The 17,238-nt window shown below is 41.4% G+C and overlaps 1 protein-coding gene across 2 annotated transcripts in view; it reads left to right on the plus strand.

Annotated features, from left to right (window-relative positions):
* Ube2k (ubiquitin-conjugating enzyme E2K) overlaps positions 1-17,238 on the plus strand; it is a 53,534-nt gene that overhangs the window by 12,803 nt on the left and 23,493 nt on the right. The window contains exon 2 of one of the 2 annotated variants that reach the window (XM_013009049.1): positions 13,824-13,917. The exons of the other annotated variant lie outside the window; for it this stretch is intronic. Coding sequence (XP_012864503.1) covers positions 13,824-13,917 — 94 coding nt within the window. The remainder of the gene's footprint in view (positions 1-13,823; positions 13,918-17,238) is intronic. 2 annotated transcript variants of the gene reach the window in all.

The following is a 17,238-nucleotide window of genomic DNA, read 5'->3' on the forward strand; positions in this document are numbered from 1 at the left end:
AGGGCCTCAGCACTGTCCCTGAGCTTTTTTGTGTATTCAAGACCAACACTCTACCATGGGGAGCCACAGCTGCTTTTCTGGTGGTTAATTGGAGATAAATAATCTCACAGACTTTCCTGCCTGGGCTGATTTCCAATCACAATCCTCAGATCTCAGCCTCCTGAGTAGCTAGGATTACAGCCATGAGCTCTCAGTGCCCTGCTAACTTCAGGGTCTTTGGTGTTTAATTGGAGGGGGAAAAAAAATCTCTCAGACTTTCTGTACAGGTTAGTTTTGAGCCCAGATCCTCAGATCACAGCCTCTCAAGTAGGTAAGATTACAGCCGTGAGCCACCAGCATTGAAGACTACTTTGATATATGAAGAATGAATTGAGGTTGAAGATGTAAGAAAAAAGGATCTAGAAAGTAGATATTGTTTGCTAATATAACAAAAGAAAGTAGTTATGTTTTAGACAAATAGGACGTCTGGAAGACGTACTACAGCACAATTGGGTTGGTAGCTTTAGTGTTAATTGACTACAACTTGTTTTTTTTGTTTAAATTTTATTTTATTTGTGAACATACTGTACAGAGGGGTTACAATTACATGGGCAGGATAATGCATACATTTCTTTTTTTTATTTTTGGGTCCGGTTGTGGAGCCTGAACTCTGGGCCTGGGTGCTGTCCCTCAGCTCTTCAGCTCAAGGCTAACACTACTGCTTGAGCCACAGCGCCACTTTTGGCTTTTTTCTTTTTGCTTATGTGGTGCTGAGGAATCGAACCCAGGGCCTCAGGCATGCAAGGCAAGCACTCTACCACTGAGCCACCTTCCCAGCCCAATGAGTACATTTCTTACCAAGCATTGCAGCCTCCTCCTTTGTTTACCCTTCACATCCCTTCCCAGCCTCCCCCCTCCCCCCAATTGGTTTTTTTTTTTTAATCAACTTGTTTTTTTCTGTTTTGAGACCAGATCCCATTGTGTATATGGCCTTAAATTTACTGTGTAAAGTGCAGGCTAGCATTGGACTTGTCTTTCTTCTTCATCAGCCTCCTGAGACCTAGAATTAAAAGTATATGTCATTGCACCTATTTAATAGACTTACTTCTCACATTTAATATAATTTTTTCTTAGGGTTGTCTTGGGAATGTGACCTTTGCCTTTATTCTATCAAAATGGCTGCTAGCAGTCTTGACAACTAAACATCAGAAAGGTAGAGAGATAAGACACATGCCAACTGACTTCTGTCTCATTTTAAGAGCTTTCTTTGAAGTCCTAATGATTTTTGTTTTTACTTTTTGAAAACTGTGACTTTCATAATCTGAATTTGAGAAAAATAAGCAATATGAATTGGCTGAGCATATTGCTCCCTAGTTAAGAATCAGGATTTTTATTAGTGAAAGAGAGAATACACACATACGCATATACATACATATATATGCACACACACACACTTTTTTTTTCAGTCATGGGGCTTGAACTCTGGGCTTGGGCACTGTCCCTCAGCTCTTCAGCTCAAGGCGTTCTACCATTTGAACCAGAGCACCACTTCTGGCTTTTTTCTTTTTGCTTATGTGGTGCGAACCCAGGGCCTCATGCATGCAAGGCAAGTGCTCTACCACTGAGCCACCTTACCAGCCCCCTTATATATATTTTTAAATGTAAATATGATCTGATTATATGCCTAGTTTGGCCTCATACTTGTGATGTAACCTAGACTGCTTTAGGACAATCATTTGGTAAACCGAGGTTGCATATGCCACAATGACTCTTGTAGTTCTGGAATAGAGTTGAATTAGGGAGTTGAAGATACTGTAAAAGGTAAAGATAATAGAACCATGTAGATATATTAGAAGGACATCTATTTCCCACAACCATATCCCACTCCCTAACTCCCTAGGTTTGACTTTAGACCTGGGCACGCTCTGAGCTTTTTTGCTTAAGGCTAAGGCTCTATCACTTGTGCCATCGCTCCACTTCTGGATTTTTTTGGTGGTTAATTGGAAAGTCTGATGGACTTTCCTGCCCTGAGTATCTTTGAACTGCTATCCTCAGATTTCAGTCTCCAGGACACTTTTTTTTTTCTTTTGCTAATTTCTGAGATCGAGTATGGAGAGCGAGTTTTGAATTAGGTGAAACAGCAAGAATTTATCTTTGTCATTTTTAGGCTTTTTTTCTCCCCTTGCTGGTCCTGGAGTTTGAACTCAGGGCCTGGGCACTGTACTTGAGTCTCTCTGTGCTCAAGGTTAGGGTTCTACACTTGAGTTACAGTACCATTTCCGACTTTTTCTCTTTATGTGGTACTGAGGAATTAAACCCAGGGCTTCAGGCTGCTAGGCAAGCACCCTACCACTAAGCCACATTCCTAGCCCTCATTTTTAGTTTTTTTGTTTTTTGTTTTTGATCCGTCTTGGGACTTGAACTCTGGGCCTGGGTGCTGTCCCTGAGGCTCTTCAGCTCAAGGTGATTGCTCTACCACTTGAGCCACAGTGCCACGTCTGGTTTTCTGGTGGTTAATTGGAGAAAAGAGTCTCACAGACTTTCCTACCTGGGCTGGCCTTGAACTGTGATCCTTAGATCTCAGCCTTCTGAGTAGCTCAGATTACAGGCATGAGCCATTTGCACCCTGCTCATTTTTAGATTTTAAAGTTAGGGCAGTATAAGGGGTTGAATATGTGAGACTGGAGAACTTGGGAGAAATTATTTTAGAAAAAGAAGGATTCTATGGTGAAGTGTTTTTTTTGTTGTTTGTTTTTGTTTCTTGTTTTCTGGTCCCCTTGTACATTTTGAAGTTGGCCTGAGAGGAACCAACAGAAGACTAAGAGTGAGCTATTAATTATATTAAGAAAATCTGTAGTTTGTGTACTTGATGTTATTGAAGCCAAGAGAAGCAAAGTAGTTCATGTTATGCTGTGGAAAGTGGAAAATAATTATTGTATTTGGAACATGTTGATCATCTTTATCCTTGACAAGAATGTTCTTAATTGGAACAGAGTGTTAAAATTTTGGACTTAGGGTACCCATAGCTCATAACTGTAATGCTAGCTACCATGAACCGATATCTGAGGATCACAGTTCCAAGCCAGCTGTGGACAAATCTGTGAGACTCTTATTGCCACTAAACCAGAAAAAAGCCACAAGTGAAAAAAGAGTGTTGCAATTGGTACTGCACCTGTCTTGACCAAAACAACCAAGCAATAGTACGAAGCCCTGGGTTCAAGTCCTAGTGTAGTACTGGCACAAGAAAATAAAATATAAAGGGGAAAACTGATTGGGATACATGTATCTATGTGAGAATGTCACAGTGAAACCTCTCTCCTTCCCCAGCCCCTCCCCTTCCTGTTTTTGTTGGTGGATGATAGTGGAAGAGCTTTGTGCAAAATGAAAAATTGGGCTCTAGGGGCTGGGAAGGTGGCTCAGTGGTAGAGCTCTTGCCTTGCATGCATGAGGCTCTGGATTCGATTCCTCAGCACCACATAAGCAAAAAGCCGGAAGTGGCGCTGTGGCTCAAGTGGTAGAGTGCTAGCCTTGAGCTGAAGAGCTGAGGGACAGTGCCCAGGCCCAGAGTTCAGACCCCATGACTGGACCCAAAAAAGTTAAAAAAAAAAAGGGCTCTGCATGTGCTCATGCCTGTAATATTAGCTGCTGAGGATCGCAGTTCAAAGCTAGCCTGTGCAGGAAAGTCCATGAAACTCTTTAGCTCCAGTTAACCACCAGAAAACCAGAAGTGGCACTGTGGCTCAAAGTAGTAGTGTGCTATTTTTGAGTGCAGGCTCAGGGCAGCTCCCAAGCCTTGAGTTCAGCCCCCATGACTGACAAAAAAACCCCAAAAATCCGAACCACCAAAAAGCCAGAAGTGGAACTGTGGCTCAAATTGTATAGTGCCAGCCTTGAGTGAAAAAGCCTAAGAACCATTGCCCAGTACCTGTACTCCCTCACAAACAAACAGTGATTGGCATGGCTGCTTGGGGAATTAAAGTGGCAAATAGGTTAACTCTGTTAAGGAGTTTAGTAGGAAAGCCGAGAAGAGAGCCCATAGCTGGAGAACGCTGGGTTTGGGGAGGGGGGAGGGGGTCTTTAAGAAAACTTTGGTAGGTATTAGGGCATTAGTGTGTTGATGGGCAAGTGATACTGACTATGCTAGAGGGTAATTATAAAGTCCTTTTTTTTTTTTTTTTTTTTTGCCGGTCGTGGACCTGAACTCTGGGCCTGGGCGCTGTCCCTCAGCTCTTCAGCTCAAGGCTAGCACTCTACCACTTGAGCCACAAAGCCACTTCTGGCTTTTTCTGCTTATATGGTGCTGAGGAATTGAACCCAGGGCCTCATGCATGCAAGGCAAGCATTCTACCACTGAGCCACCCCCCCCCCCCATATTTTTTTGTTTGGTCATGGGTCTTGAACTCTGGGCCTGGATGCTGTCCCTGAGCTCTTCAGCTCAGGGCTAGCACTCTACCACTTGAGCCACAGCCCCACTTGCCCCACTTTTAGCTTTTTCTGTTTATGTGGTGTTGAGGAATTGAACCCAGGGCCTCATGCAGGTGAGGCAAGCACTGTACCACTGAGCCACCTTCCCAGACCCCCCCCCCCCTTTTTTTTTTGGTGCTGGTTCTGGAGTTTGGAAGTTCTAGAACTAGGCTGGCTTCTGATCTCAGCCTCCTCAGTAGCTAGGATTGCAAGCAAGTCACCACAGCACCTGGTTATTTTTGTGTGGTCTAGGGCTTGAATTCAGGGCTCAGTCTCTATGTCTTAGGTTTTCACTCAAAGCTGGAGCTCTGTCCCTTGAGCCACAGCTCCACTTTCACTTTTTTGGTAGTTAATTGGAGATAAGAATTCTAATGAAGCCCGGCACCTGTGGCTCACGCCTGTAATCCTAGCTACTCAGGAGGCTGAGATCTGAGGATCACGGTTCAAAGCCAGCCCGAGCAGGAAAATCTGTGAGACTCTTATCTCCAATAAACCACTAGAAAAACCAGAAGTGGTGCTGTGGCTTAAGTGGTAGAATGCTCACCTTGAGCTGAAGAGCACAGGGACAGCGCCCAAGCCCAGACCGACAAAAAAAAAAAAGAGTTCTAATGAAGCTGAATGCCAATGGCTCACTGGAACTTTGATGAACTTCATGCATCCAAATGGGTATAATCAATACTGAAAAGCATATTATGATGCCAGTATGTATAAAATCTGTTTAGTGTCACTTGTCATAGGAGTGTGATGAAAGACTTAAGCATATCTATTTTTTTCTTTTTTTGCAGTCCTGGGCCTTGAAGTCTGGGCTGGGCACTGTCCTTGAACTTCTTATGTTCAAGGCTAGCATTCCACCACTTGAGCCATAGCACCACTTCCAGCTTTTTCTGTATATGTGGTACGGAGGAATTGAACCCAGGGCTTCATGCGTGAGAGGCAAGTCCTCTACCACTAAGCCACATTCCCAGCCCACATCTCGGCTTTTATTTTATCTAACCAGTTGTGGGGCTTGAACTCAGGGCCTGGACACTGCCCCCGAGCTTCTTTTGCTCAAAGCTAGCACTCTACTACTTGAGCCACTTCTGGCCTTTTCTATTTATGTGGTACTGAGAAATTGAACCCAGGGCTTCATGTATGCAAGGTCAGCATTCTACCACTAAGCCCCATTCCCAGCCCTTATTTTAAAATACTAGTCCTGGGGCTTCAACTCAGAGCCTAGGCACTGTCCCTGAGCTTTTTTTGTTCAAGACTGTTTTATAACTTAAGCCACAGTTCCACTTCCAACTTTTTGCTGGTTTATTGGAGATAAAAGTCACAGACTTTTCTGTCCAGGGTTTTAAACCCTGATCCTACATCTCAGCCTCTTGACTGGGTAAGGTATGAGCCACTGGTGCTCTGCCAGATTAATTTGATTAAGAATTTAAAGCATATAAGCACATGTCAAACTAAAATTTAATTTTTGATCTTACAGTGTTTATAAAATTTCTGAGAGTTGTGGTTTGTCTTTGTGTGTGTATACATTCTCATATTGGGTATTGAACTCAGGGCCTTGTGTCTCACTTGGCTTTTCTGATCAAAGCTAGCACTCTACCACTTGAGCTTCACTTTCCTTCATAGTCTGGCTTCAGATGCTGATTCTCAGTCTCCTGAGTAGCTAAGGTTACAGAGGTGAGCCAGTGGTGTCCAGCTACATTATTGTAAATTTTCAGAGCTTTTGTGTTGCAAAACTAGATCTGTACAACACCCCAGAGATTGGCAGGTTTCACTGACTACTATAGATACTTTATTTAAATAGAATCATGCAAATATATATAGAGAGAGATAGGGGGGCTGGGAAGGTGGCTCAGTGGTAGAGCGCTTGCCTTGCATGTCTGAGGCCTTGGGTTCGATTCCTCAGCACCACATAAGCAAAAAGAAAAAAGCTGGAAGTGGCGCTATGGCTCAAGTGGTAGAGCGCTAGCCTTGAGCTGAAGAGCTGAGGGACAGTGCCCAGGCTGAGTTCAGGCCCCACAACCGGACCCAAAAAACAAACAAACAAAAATATATAGAGAGATAGGTTATATATATATAATATAAAAATATGTAATATAAAATATATAATATATATATATATACACACACACATATATTTTGCCCGTCCTAGGGCTTGAACTTAGGGTTTGAGCACTGTCCCTGGTCTTTTTTTTTTTTTTTGCTCGGGGTTAGCAATCTTTTTTTTTTTTTTGGTCGTGGGGCTTGAACTCTGGGCCTGAACACTATTCCTCAGCTCTTCAGCTCAAGGTGAGCGCTCTACCACTTGAGCTACAATGCCACTTCCAGTTTCCTGGTGGTTTATTGGAGATAAGAGTTTCATGACTTTCCTGCCCCGGTTGGCTTCGAACCTCGATCCTCAGATCTCAGCCTCCTAAGTAGCTAGGATTACAGGCATGAGTCACTGGTGCCCGGCCAGGGGTTAGCACTCTTACCACTTGAGCCACTGCGTCACTTCCGGCTTTTCTGTGTATGTAGCACTGAGAAATCAAATTCAGGGCTTCATGCATGCTAGGCAAGCACTCTTACCACTAAGCCACATTCCCAGCCCTCATGCAGTATTTTTATTTTTTACTATTAACATAATGTCCTCAAGGCTCACCTGTATTTGTCATCTTTTCTTTTTGCCATATTTTGTTCATTTATTTATCTGTCAGTGGATACTTGGATTGCTCTATCTTCCAGCTATTGTGAATAGACAATTATCTCTTAGACATTGCTTTGTTTTGAGTATATACTCTCAAGTGGAATTTCTGGATCATATAATTCTGTTTTCATTCCTTTGAACTATCATGTTTTACATAGTGGTCACATCATTTTACATCTCTGTGAGCAGCATACAAAAGTGCCATTTACTTTGCTAACATTGATATTTTCGTACTTTTGTGGTGGGAGATATTTTTTTTTTCCTTCTCCTGGGCTTGAACTCAGGTCCTGGCTACTGTCCCTGAGCACTCTACCACTTGAGCCACAGTGCGACTTCTAGCCTTTTTTGTTAGAGACAGACTTTCCTGCCTGGGCTGGCTTCAAACCCTGATCCTCAGCTAGGATTACAGTGTAAGCCACTTGCACCCAGCTTCATTTTGTAGTTTTTTTTTTTGTTGTTGTTGTTGGTCTTAGGGCTTGAACCTCAGAGCCTGGGTTCCGTATCTGAGCTCTTTTGCTCAAAGCTGAGAGAGCTCTACCACTTTGAGCCACAGTGCCACTTCAGGTTTTCTGAGTCTCATGGACGTTCCTGCCTGGGCTGACTTTGAACCATAAGCCTTAGAGCTCAGCTTCCAGAGTGGCTAGGATTACAGACATAGGAGCCACAAGTGCATGACCATTTTGTGATTTTGATTAACATTTTCCTAATACTCAGTGATGCAGTAATATGAATATCTTTTCACATTGTATGTTGGTCATTTGTGTATCATACATACTTATGTAATAGGTAATATGTGCATAGTTTATCTGTTTGAACTCAGGGTTGCTGAAAAACTGCTAGGCAGGCACCATACTTGGGAAATATTCCTGTAGCCTCTAAATTGGTTTTTGTTGTTACTAGGTTTTAAGGTTTTATTTTTATTTATTTTCTTTTGTCGGTTGTGGGTTTTAAACTCTTGAGTTTCTGAGCTGTCAGTCAGTTCTTCAGCTCACTCTACCACTTGAGCCATAGCACCACTTCCGATTTTCTGGTGGTTTATTGGAGATAAGAGTCTCACAGACTTTCCTGCTCAGGCTGGCTTTGAACCGTGATTCTCAGATCTCACCTCCTGAATAGTGGCATGAGCCACTGGCACCCAGCTTAGGTTTTGTTTTGTAGACATTCCTTATCACATACACATGTTTGCTCATTCTGTAGATTGCATTGTGTGTTGTGTCCTTTGATCTCCAGGACCAATTTCATTTTTTTTTTTTTTTTTTTTGTCGGTAGTGGGGCTTGAACTCTGGGCCTGGGTGCTGTCCCTTAGCTCTTCAGCTCAAGGTGAGCACTTATCACTTGAGCTACAGCGTCACTTCCGGTTTTCTGGTGGTTTATTGGAGATAGGAGTCTCACGGTCTCGCCTGCCCGGGCTGGCTTTGAACCGTGATCCTCAGATCTCAGCCTCCTGAGTAGCTAGGATTACAGGCGTGAACCACCAGCACCAGCCAATTTCATTTTATTATGGTCAGTCTTGGGGCTTGAACTTATGGCCTAGGTGGTATGTCTTTGCTTTTTTTGCTCAAGGCTAACACACTACCACAGCTCCACTGCTAGGTTTTTCGTGTTTAATTGGAGATGAATTTCATGGTTTTTCCTGCCTAGGCTAGCTTCCAGCTGCAATCCTCAGATCTCAGCCTCCTAAGTAGCTAAGATTATAAGCATGAGCAACAGTGCCTAGCCTTGTTGGGTTTGTTTTTTGGGGAGGGTATTGGGATCAAACCCAGGAAGTTACATTTGCCTTACTAGAGAAGCACTTTGCTACTGAGCTATATATCCTTCCTTCCTTCAAACTATGTTTTTCTGCTTAAAGTTTTTTTTTTTGGGTCCTGTCGTGGGGCCTGAACTCTGGGCCTGGGTGCTGTCCCTCAGCTCTTCAGCTCAAGGCTAGCACTCTACCACTTGAGCCACAGTGCCACTTCCGGCTTTTTTCTTATGGGGTGCTGAGGAATCGAACCCAGGGCCTTGAGCATGCAAGGCAAGAGCTCTACCACTGAGCCACCTTCCCAGCCCCGGTCATGGAGCTTGAACTCAGGGCCTGGGTACTGTCGTTATACTCTTTTGCTCAAGGCTAGCTAATGTTCTACCACTTTGAGCTGTAGTGCCATTTCCAATTTTCTAGTAGTTAATTGGACATGAGTCTCATGGACTTTCCTCCCTGGCTGGCCTTGAACCATGATCCTCAGCCCTTAACCTTCTGAGTTTGCTAAGATTACAGGGATAACCACCAGCTTTACTTGGGTCTTAAAAAATTTTTTTTGGGGGGGGCTGAGAAGGTGGCTCAGTAGTAGAGTGCTTGTCTTGCATGTATGAGGCCCTGGCTTCGATTCCTTGGCACCACATATGCAGAAAAAGCCAGAAGTGGCACTGTGGCTCAAGTGGTAGAGTGCTAGCCTTCATCTGAAGATCTGAGAGACAGCGCCCAGGCCCAGAGTTCAGGTCCCATGACCGACCAAAAAAAAAAGTTATTTCTGTATCTTACTATATTCATTTGTTTATTTATTGTGCTGGTGCTGGAGCTTGCACTCAGGGCCATGTGTTTCTTACCTGGCATTTTTATTCTAGGCTGATGCTATATAACACTTGAGCTACAATTCCACTTTTGTCTTTTTGCTAGTTAGTTGGAGATAAGTCTCTCAGTTCACTTTCTTGTACATAATAGACCTTAGTATTACTCAAAATAATTTTGGAGATTTTTTTTTCTCAGAATTGACCTTGGAATATATTGGAATTGTTCTTTTATTTTTTAGTATATTGGAGATTGAAGCTGGGTCTTCCTGTGTGCTAATAAGCACACACTGAATATACTCTATATCTGATTTTTTATTGTTCATAAAGGTGATGTACAAAGGGGTTACAATTATGTATGTCAGGTAAAGAACACTTTTTGACAATGTCACTCCTTCCCTCCCAGCTCTTCCCTCCCATCCTCACTCACAAAGTTGTAAAGGTTCATTTTCCTCAGTGTCTAGTAAGTACCACTTCTGCGGTTGTTCACACTCTGTCCCTCCATTTCTGTGCTTCCCCTTACCCTCCCAACGACAGATAAATGAATAAACAAGACAAAAAGAAAACAAAAATATCAATGGAAAAAATACTCTTATTTCTATGTCCTTGAGTTCATTTTGATAAGCATTATTTTATATGATCAGAGGCACGTAGGCATTGGGCCTTTGTGTTCCAGTCCTTAGAGTATCCTCCTTTGGTCTCACTGTGTGTGACTAGATTTCTGTCTTTCCTGTATTATAAGTAGGTTTTGATCCAGGTGAACAACAGGAAAAAAGGAGATGTCTTCCTGTGCTGTTGAACTGAATGGCTTATTAAAAAAAAAACTTTGTAGCTATATCCTCAGAAGTTTTTTTTGTGTGTGTGAAAATACCGTACAGAAGGGTTACAATTACGTAGGCAAGGTAATGAGTACATTTAATGCCACACGGAGCTCCGATGGCTCTCATGCATGCCTGTAATCTTCACTACTGAGGAAGCTGAGATCTGAAGCAGGAAAACTCCTAAGACTCTTTATCTCCAATAAATTTACTCAGTAAGAAAAGCTGGAAGTGGTGCTATGGCTCAAGTAGCCTTGAGCACAAAGAGGCTCAGGGACAGCCCAGGCCCAGAGTTTAACTCCCAGGACTGGCAAAAAAAAAAAAAAAAAAGCCGGGCGCTGGGGGCTCACGCCTGTAATCCTAGCTACTCAGGAGGCTGAGATCTGAGGATCGCGGTTCAAAGCCAGCCCGGGCAGGAGAGACCGTGAGACTCCTATCTCCAATAAACCACCAGAAAACCGGAAGTGGCGCTGTAGCTCAAGTGGTAGAGCGCTCGCTTTGAGCTGAAGAGCTGAGGGACAGCGCCCAGGCCCAGAGTTCAAGCCCCACGACCGACAAAAAAAGAATAAAAATTGTAATGCCACAATAGCACAGTTGTTCAAGGCTTTCCCCAAAAGCCTATTTGGTTATTAAAATCATTAAAATGAATAACACATTGTTACTTATTTATATCAAGAAAATAAGAAATAAATTTGATAAAATACAGCTTTGAAATGTTTTTTAAAAATTTGCATTGAGGGCTGGGAAGGTGGCTCAGTGGTAGAGCACTTGCCTTGCATGCATGAGGTCCTGGGTTTGATTCCTCAGCACCACATAAGCAGAAAAAAAAGAGCTGTAAGTGGCACTGTATGGCTCAAGTGGTAGAGTGCTAGCCTTGAGCTGAAGAGCTGAAGGACAGTGCCCAGGCCCAGAGTTCAGGCCCACGACCAGAACCCCCCCCCAAAAAAAAAATTTTTTTTTACATTGACATTATCTTGCCCATGTAATTGTAACCCCTGTGTATGGTATTTTCACAATAAAAAAATTACATTGATAATGCAGTGGGTAATCAACTTCTGTTTAAGAGACATTTAATTTTGAGACAGTTACTCACATAGTAATAAACTTGAGATCTTGATGTTAGGTGGCATAGCTGGGTTAATAATATAAGCAAGTGACAGAAAGAGAATTCAGCTCACATCTGTTTGGTTCCACAGGCTGTACCTTTTCTAAAACTCACCTTTTCCATTTTCCATGACTTAGTTTCTGAGACTTTATGCTAGGTTTTGTCAGTAGAGGTATTTGTTTTACATTGCAAATACTTGTTAAATCAAAATAGGTGAAAGGATAATTGCTACTTGATCAAAAATTGAGCTGTGCAGAACCACCCTATATTTAACTTGATTTTTCTTTTTCTTTTTAGTATTAGAGGCTCTACTGTAGACAATTTATAGCATGTGTTTATAATATCATTCATCATGATGGTAGTACTTTCTTGAGCTGACTTTTTTTTTTTTTTGTCAGTTTTGAAGCTTAAACACAGGGCCTGAGGCTGTCCTGAGCTGCTAGGTTTTTTTTTGTTTTTCTTTTGTTTTCTCAAGGCTAGTGGTCTCTCTTTAGTACTCCTACTCCACTTATGGTTCTCAGGTGGCTAATTGGAAGTAAGAGTCCTATGGCCTTTCCTGTCCTGGCTGGCTTTGCACTGGGATCCTCAAATCTCAGCCTTCTGAGTAACTAGGATTATAAGAATAAGCTAGCTTTTTTCTGTAAACTTTTTATATGTACACAAAGGGTGGTTTTTCAGTGGAGGGAACGTTGTATTTGGTGATGATATGTGGGCAGAAATAAGGACAGACGGATTAAAATAGTTTAGCATTTTACTAACCATAGAATTGGGATAATGCCAGAAAGCAGCCTTTCTAATCTTCATTGTTGTCTCTTTCCCAAAAGAGATCTTGTAGTACTCTTAACATTTTAGTACTATTTACTTTCAATTTACAGTGGAGATTATGGTAGCTGTAGAGATCTTTGAAAGCATTGATGAAGATATGCAAGATCTAATAATTATTTTATTTAGAAATCTTAATATTTTTATTTTTATATGCAGTGGACAAAGTCTTTTTACTTTTTTTAAAAAATATTTTGGTTGTGAGGCTTGAACTCGAGACCCAGGTGTTGTCCCTGAGCTCTTTTGCACAAGACTAACAATCTGCCACTTTTTGGGCCACAATACCACTTTTGGTTTTATGGTAGTTAAAATTATTATTATAAAGTTGATGTGCAGAGAGATTACAGTTACATGAGTCAAGTAAAGAGTACATTTCTTTTTGGACAATTTCACCCCTTCTCTTGCTCTCCCAGTTTTTCCCTCCTGTCCCCACCCACAAGTTGTATAATTCATTTTCAACATAGTGTCTACTGGGTATCACTTGTGCATTTGTTCAGCTTTTGTCCCTCCATTTCTGTGCTTCCCCTTATCCTCCCAATAACATATAAATTATGTTGGTTATTTTTGAGGTATGATCTTCATTTATGTCTGTGTGGCCTGGGCTGTAATTGTATCTCCCGTTTCTAGGGATGACAAGCATATACTACTGTGTCTAGTCCTTTGTTGAAAATCCATGCACTTCAAGAACTGGCCTCATACCATGATTTTCTGAGAACCTCTATGTCTTGCCCTAAGTGGCTTTTTTTGGTTGGTCGTGATCCTTGAACCTTGGGCTCTGTCCCTGAGCTTTTGTACTCAAGGCTAGTGCTCTACAACTTTGAGCTACAGCTCTACTTCCAGTTTTCTGGTGGTTAAGTGGAGATCAGAGTCTGACAGACTTGGAAGCCCCGCAGGCCTAGCTGCTAAGTGGTTTTTTAATAACTAAATTTTCCTGATGGTGTGGACAGAACTCCAAAGAGTCTGGTGATAAAGTATTTTAATGGCCAGCTTCACTGGAGTATATCTATTACTTTGCATCTAATATACATAGAGTCAAACATAAAATAAGTTCTCTACTATTTCTCTATTAACAGTCTGGTAAAGTTTGGCTGAAGGCATCTCAAGTGTTGAGTTGCCTGCCTATGCTAGTGTGAGGCACTAAGTTCAAACCCCAGAACCAGAAAAATTTCTTTAAAAATCAAATTTTTCTGTAGAGCCAACAAACTATTGTAGTGTTGTTCAAAGTGGGATTCTTTTATGAAAAAAAATCAAAGCTAAAATTTCTTTTTAATTTTAAATAATAAAACTTGGCTAATTTAATTTTAGTACAGCAGATAAAAAAACATGAAAAAGGGGTTTCAAATTTTTTATAGATATTTTAAAACAAGCTTTTTTTCTTGTTGATATAACTAACATTTATTTTCTGTTTATTTTTAAGACGAGCAAAAATCAAATTAAAGTAGATCTTGTAGATGAGAATTTTACAGAATTAAGAGGAGAAATAGCAGGACCTCCAGACACACCATATGAAGGCAAGTACTTTTTTTCTGTATCAAAATATTGTGCGTATTAGAAATTATCTAAAACATCAAATCAAAATAATCTTGAACATCTATAAAATACATGAAAGATGACTTCATTTGGCTTAGAATGTACTGTAGTTTTTAAAAACGAATACATTAGGACACCTAGACTGAACTAATTTTTCTTACTGAATTTTAGCTATTATATTTTCTTTCCCCAAAATAGATTTAGTAGAACCAAGTTACAGGTCATGTCATATAGGTTAAAATTTAATAATACAAAACATAGAATGTTGTCTCTTAATTTTAATAGACTGTAGATTCAGTTACCTTCATATGGTATTTATAACCAATCTTGCCTTAAATTTGACTAATGCTTTTATTTTAGAAGCACCTCTCCCTTGTTTGTCATGTAGCATTTCATTTGCTAATATATTCACACAGGTGTAGCCTAAATACTTTATTTAAGAAAGTTTTAAGTGGTCATTTTAAGATGTATAGAAAAGGAAGTAATCTGCTGAATTTCATTTTCACAAATTGAGTTTCTAGCTACTTTAAACTATGGAATTGGTTACAGGAAGCAACTTTATCTTCATTTAATTTATTAGGCAAAGCTTCATAAATATTGTAAATTTTGTGTTATAGGTAAACAAAAATTCCTTGCATATACGTATACAAACATTTTCTTAATAGAAAGCATATAGCAAAATATGTGGTAGCTCTTACTTGCACAAGCCTTATATTCATTTTCTTGCTCAGTTTTTACAATAAGTTTTGAGGTAAGTACAGTTATAGATGAAGCAACTTAACTTCATAGAAATTAAATAATTTGCCTAAGGTTGGGACGTTGAAGTGACAGAGCTAGGATTTGACTAATAACCTTTGACTTCAAGGCCTATGCTTTTAATCGTTTTCTGTTTTTATGTAAATCAGGATTGACTGAAGTTTAGCGCTCCTGGGTATTTATGACCACTTTGAATGTGGGTAGACTACTTTGAATGTGGGTGGTTTTTTTTGTTTTGGCCAGTCCTGGGACTTGAACCCACCTGGGTGCACTGTCCCTGAGCTTCTCTTGTTCAAGGCTAGCACTCTTATCACTTGAACCACAGCACCACTTCTGGCTTTTTTATGTGGTACTAAGGAATCAAACCCAGGGCTTCATTCATGCTAGGCAAGCACTCTACCACTAAGACACATTCCCAGCCCTGATTTCGGTAATTTTTTTTTTCTTTTTATCCCCAGTCTTAGGGTTAGAACTCAGGGCCTGGGCACTGCCCCGGAGCTTCTTCAGCTTAAGGCTATACCATGTGAGCCTCAGGGCCACTTCTAACTTGTTCTGTTTATGTGGTACTGAGGAATAAACCCAGGGCTTTATGCATGTTAGGCAAATACTCTGCCAGCCACTAAGCCACATTCTAAGGTCTCCATAATTCCAACATAATTTTTACCAAAGAAATCATTTTTTTTGGGGGGGGGGTCCGGTTGTGGGGCCTGAACTCTGGGCCTGGGCGCTGTCCCTCAGCTCTTCAGCTCAAGGCTAGCGGTCTACCACTTGAGCCACAGCGCCACTTCCGGCTTTTTTCTTTTTGCTTATGTGGTGCTGAGGAATCAAACCCAGGGCCTCACAGCCCCGTGAAATCATTTTTTTTTTTTTTTTTGGTGCCAGTCCTGAGGCTTGAACTCTGGGCCTGGGTACTGTCCCTGAGTCTCTTTGCATTCAAGGCTAGTGCTCTACCATTTGAGCCATAGCACTACTTCCAGCCTTTTCTGAGTAGTTTTCTGAGATGAGCAAATCTCGTGGATTTTCCTCTCTGGGCTGGCTTTGAACCATTATCATCATATCTCGGCCTCCTGGATTGCAGATGTGAGCCACTGGTGTCTGGCTATGTTTTTGTTTTTCTTATTCTTCTTTCTCTTTCTCTCTTTTCTTCCTTCTTTCCTCCTCCCCTCCCCTTCTTTCTTTTTTTGTTCCTGTCCTTGGGTTTGAACTCATCCCAGGCACTGTCCCTGAACTTGTTTTTGCTCAAAGCCAGCACTCTATTACTTGAGGCACAGCTCTTATTTCTAGCTGTTTTGGTGCTTAATTGGAGATGAGATTCATGAACTTCCTACCCAGCTGGCTTCAAACTAAGATCTTCAGATTTTAGCCTTCTGAGTAGGTAGGATTATAGAGGGCTAGGAAAAAAAATTTTTTTTCATATGCTGATCCTAGGGCTTGAACTTCGAAACTGCACACTGTCCTTTGCTTTTTTTGCTTAAGGCTAGTGTTTTATCACTTAAATCACACATTCAATTTGATTTTTTGCTGGTTGGAGATACAAGTCTCACAGACTTTTCTGTCCAGGCTGGTCTCAATCTACCATCCTCAGAGCTCTGGCTAGCTAAGATTACAGGTGTGAGCTACCACTGCCTGCAGAGTTTAGGAATTTCTAATATTGGAAGCCATTCATTTATTCATTGGTGTTAGGTATCAGACTCGGGGTCCTGTGTTAGATAAGTGCTCTGCTACTGTCCCAAGTTTACCTACTTCATTCAGCCTGGGAACCTATTCTTAAAACTGAACATAAGGGCATGTTGATTGTAGTTCTTGCTATTTGGGGGAATGTTTGACAAGGAGAATTTGAACCCCAGGGGTTTAAGGTTAGCCTGGGCCTCATTAGAAAAAGACAGACCTCCACATGTATTCTCCCCCTCCCCCCCCTTGTGGTAATGCTGGGGCTTGAACTCATGGCCTGCTGTATCTGAGCTTTTGTGCTCAAGGCACACTCTACAAGTTGAGCCACAGCTCCACTTCCAGCCTATATGTATTCCCCCTAGCTCCTGACCCCCAGCCCTACCATGTATTCTGAAAGAGATATTCAATAGTGAAGGCTATTGAATATAATCATAAAAATTCCTTAATTATCCTAATTATTCCTCAAAGGGTAAATATTCTGTAGTGAAAGCTTTATTAAACTTTTATTGTCTATACCTCTACTCTTAAGTGTTTATTAAATATATACGTATATGTATGAACATATACACTTATAAATTGTGTGTGTGTGTGTGTGTGTGTGTGGTTCCACTTCTGGCTTTTTGATGGTTAATTGGAGGTAAGAGTATCACAGACTTTCTTACCTGGATTGGCTTTGTACTTCAATCCTTAGATTCTCAGTCTCCTAAATAGCTAAGATTATAGATTTGAGCCACTGATGCCCAGCAGTAGTTACCTTCTTTTTTATTTTCTTTGGGTCCGGTCATGGGGCCTGAACTCTGGGCCTGGGCGCTGTCCCTCAGCTCTTCAGCTCAAGGCTAGCACTCTTACCACTTGAGCCACAGCGCCACCTCCGG

The sequence above is a fragment of the Dipodomys ordii genome, unplaced genomic scaffold (genome assembly GCF_000151885.1).
Source record: "Dipodomys ordii isolate 6190 unplaced genomic scaffold, Dord_2.0 Scaffold8, whole genome shotgun sequence".
Lineage (NCBI taxonomy): Eukaryota > Metazoa > Chordata > Mammalia > Rodentia > Heteromyidae > Dipodomys > Dipodomys ordii.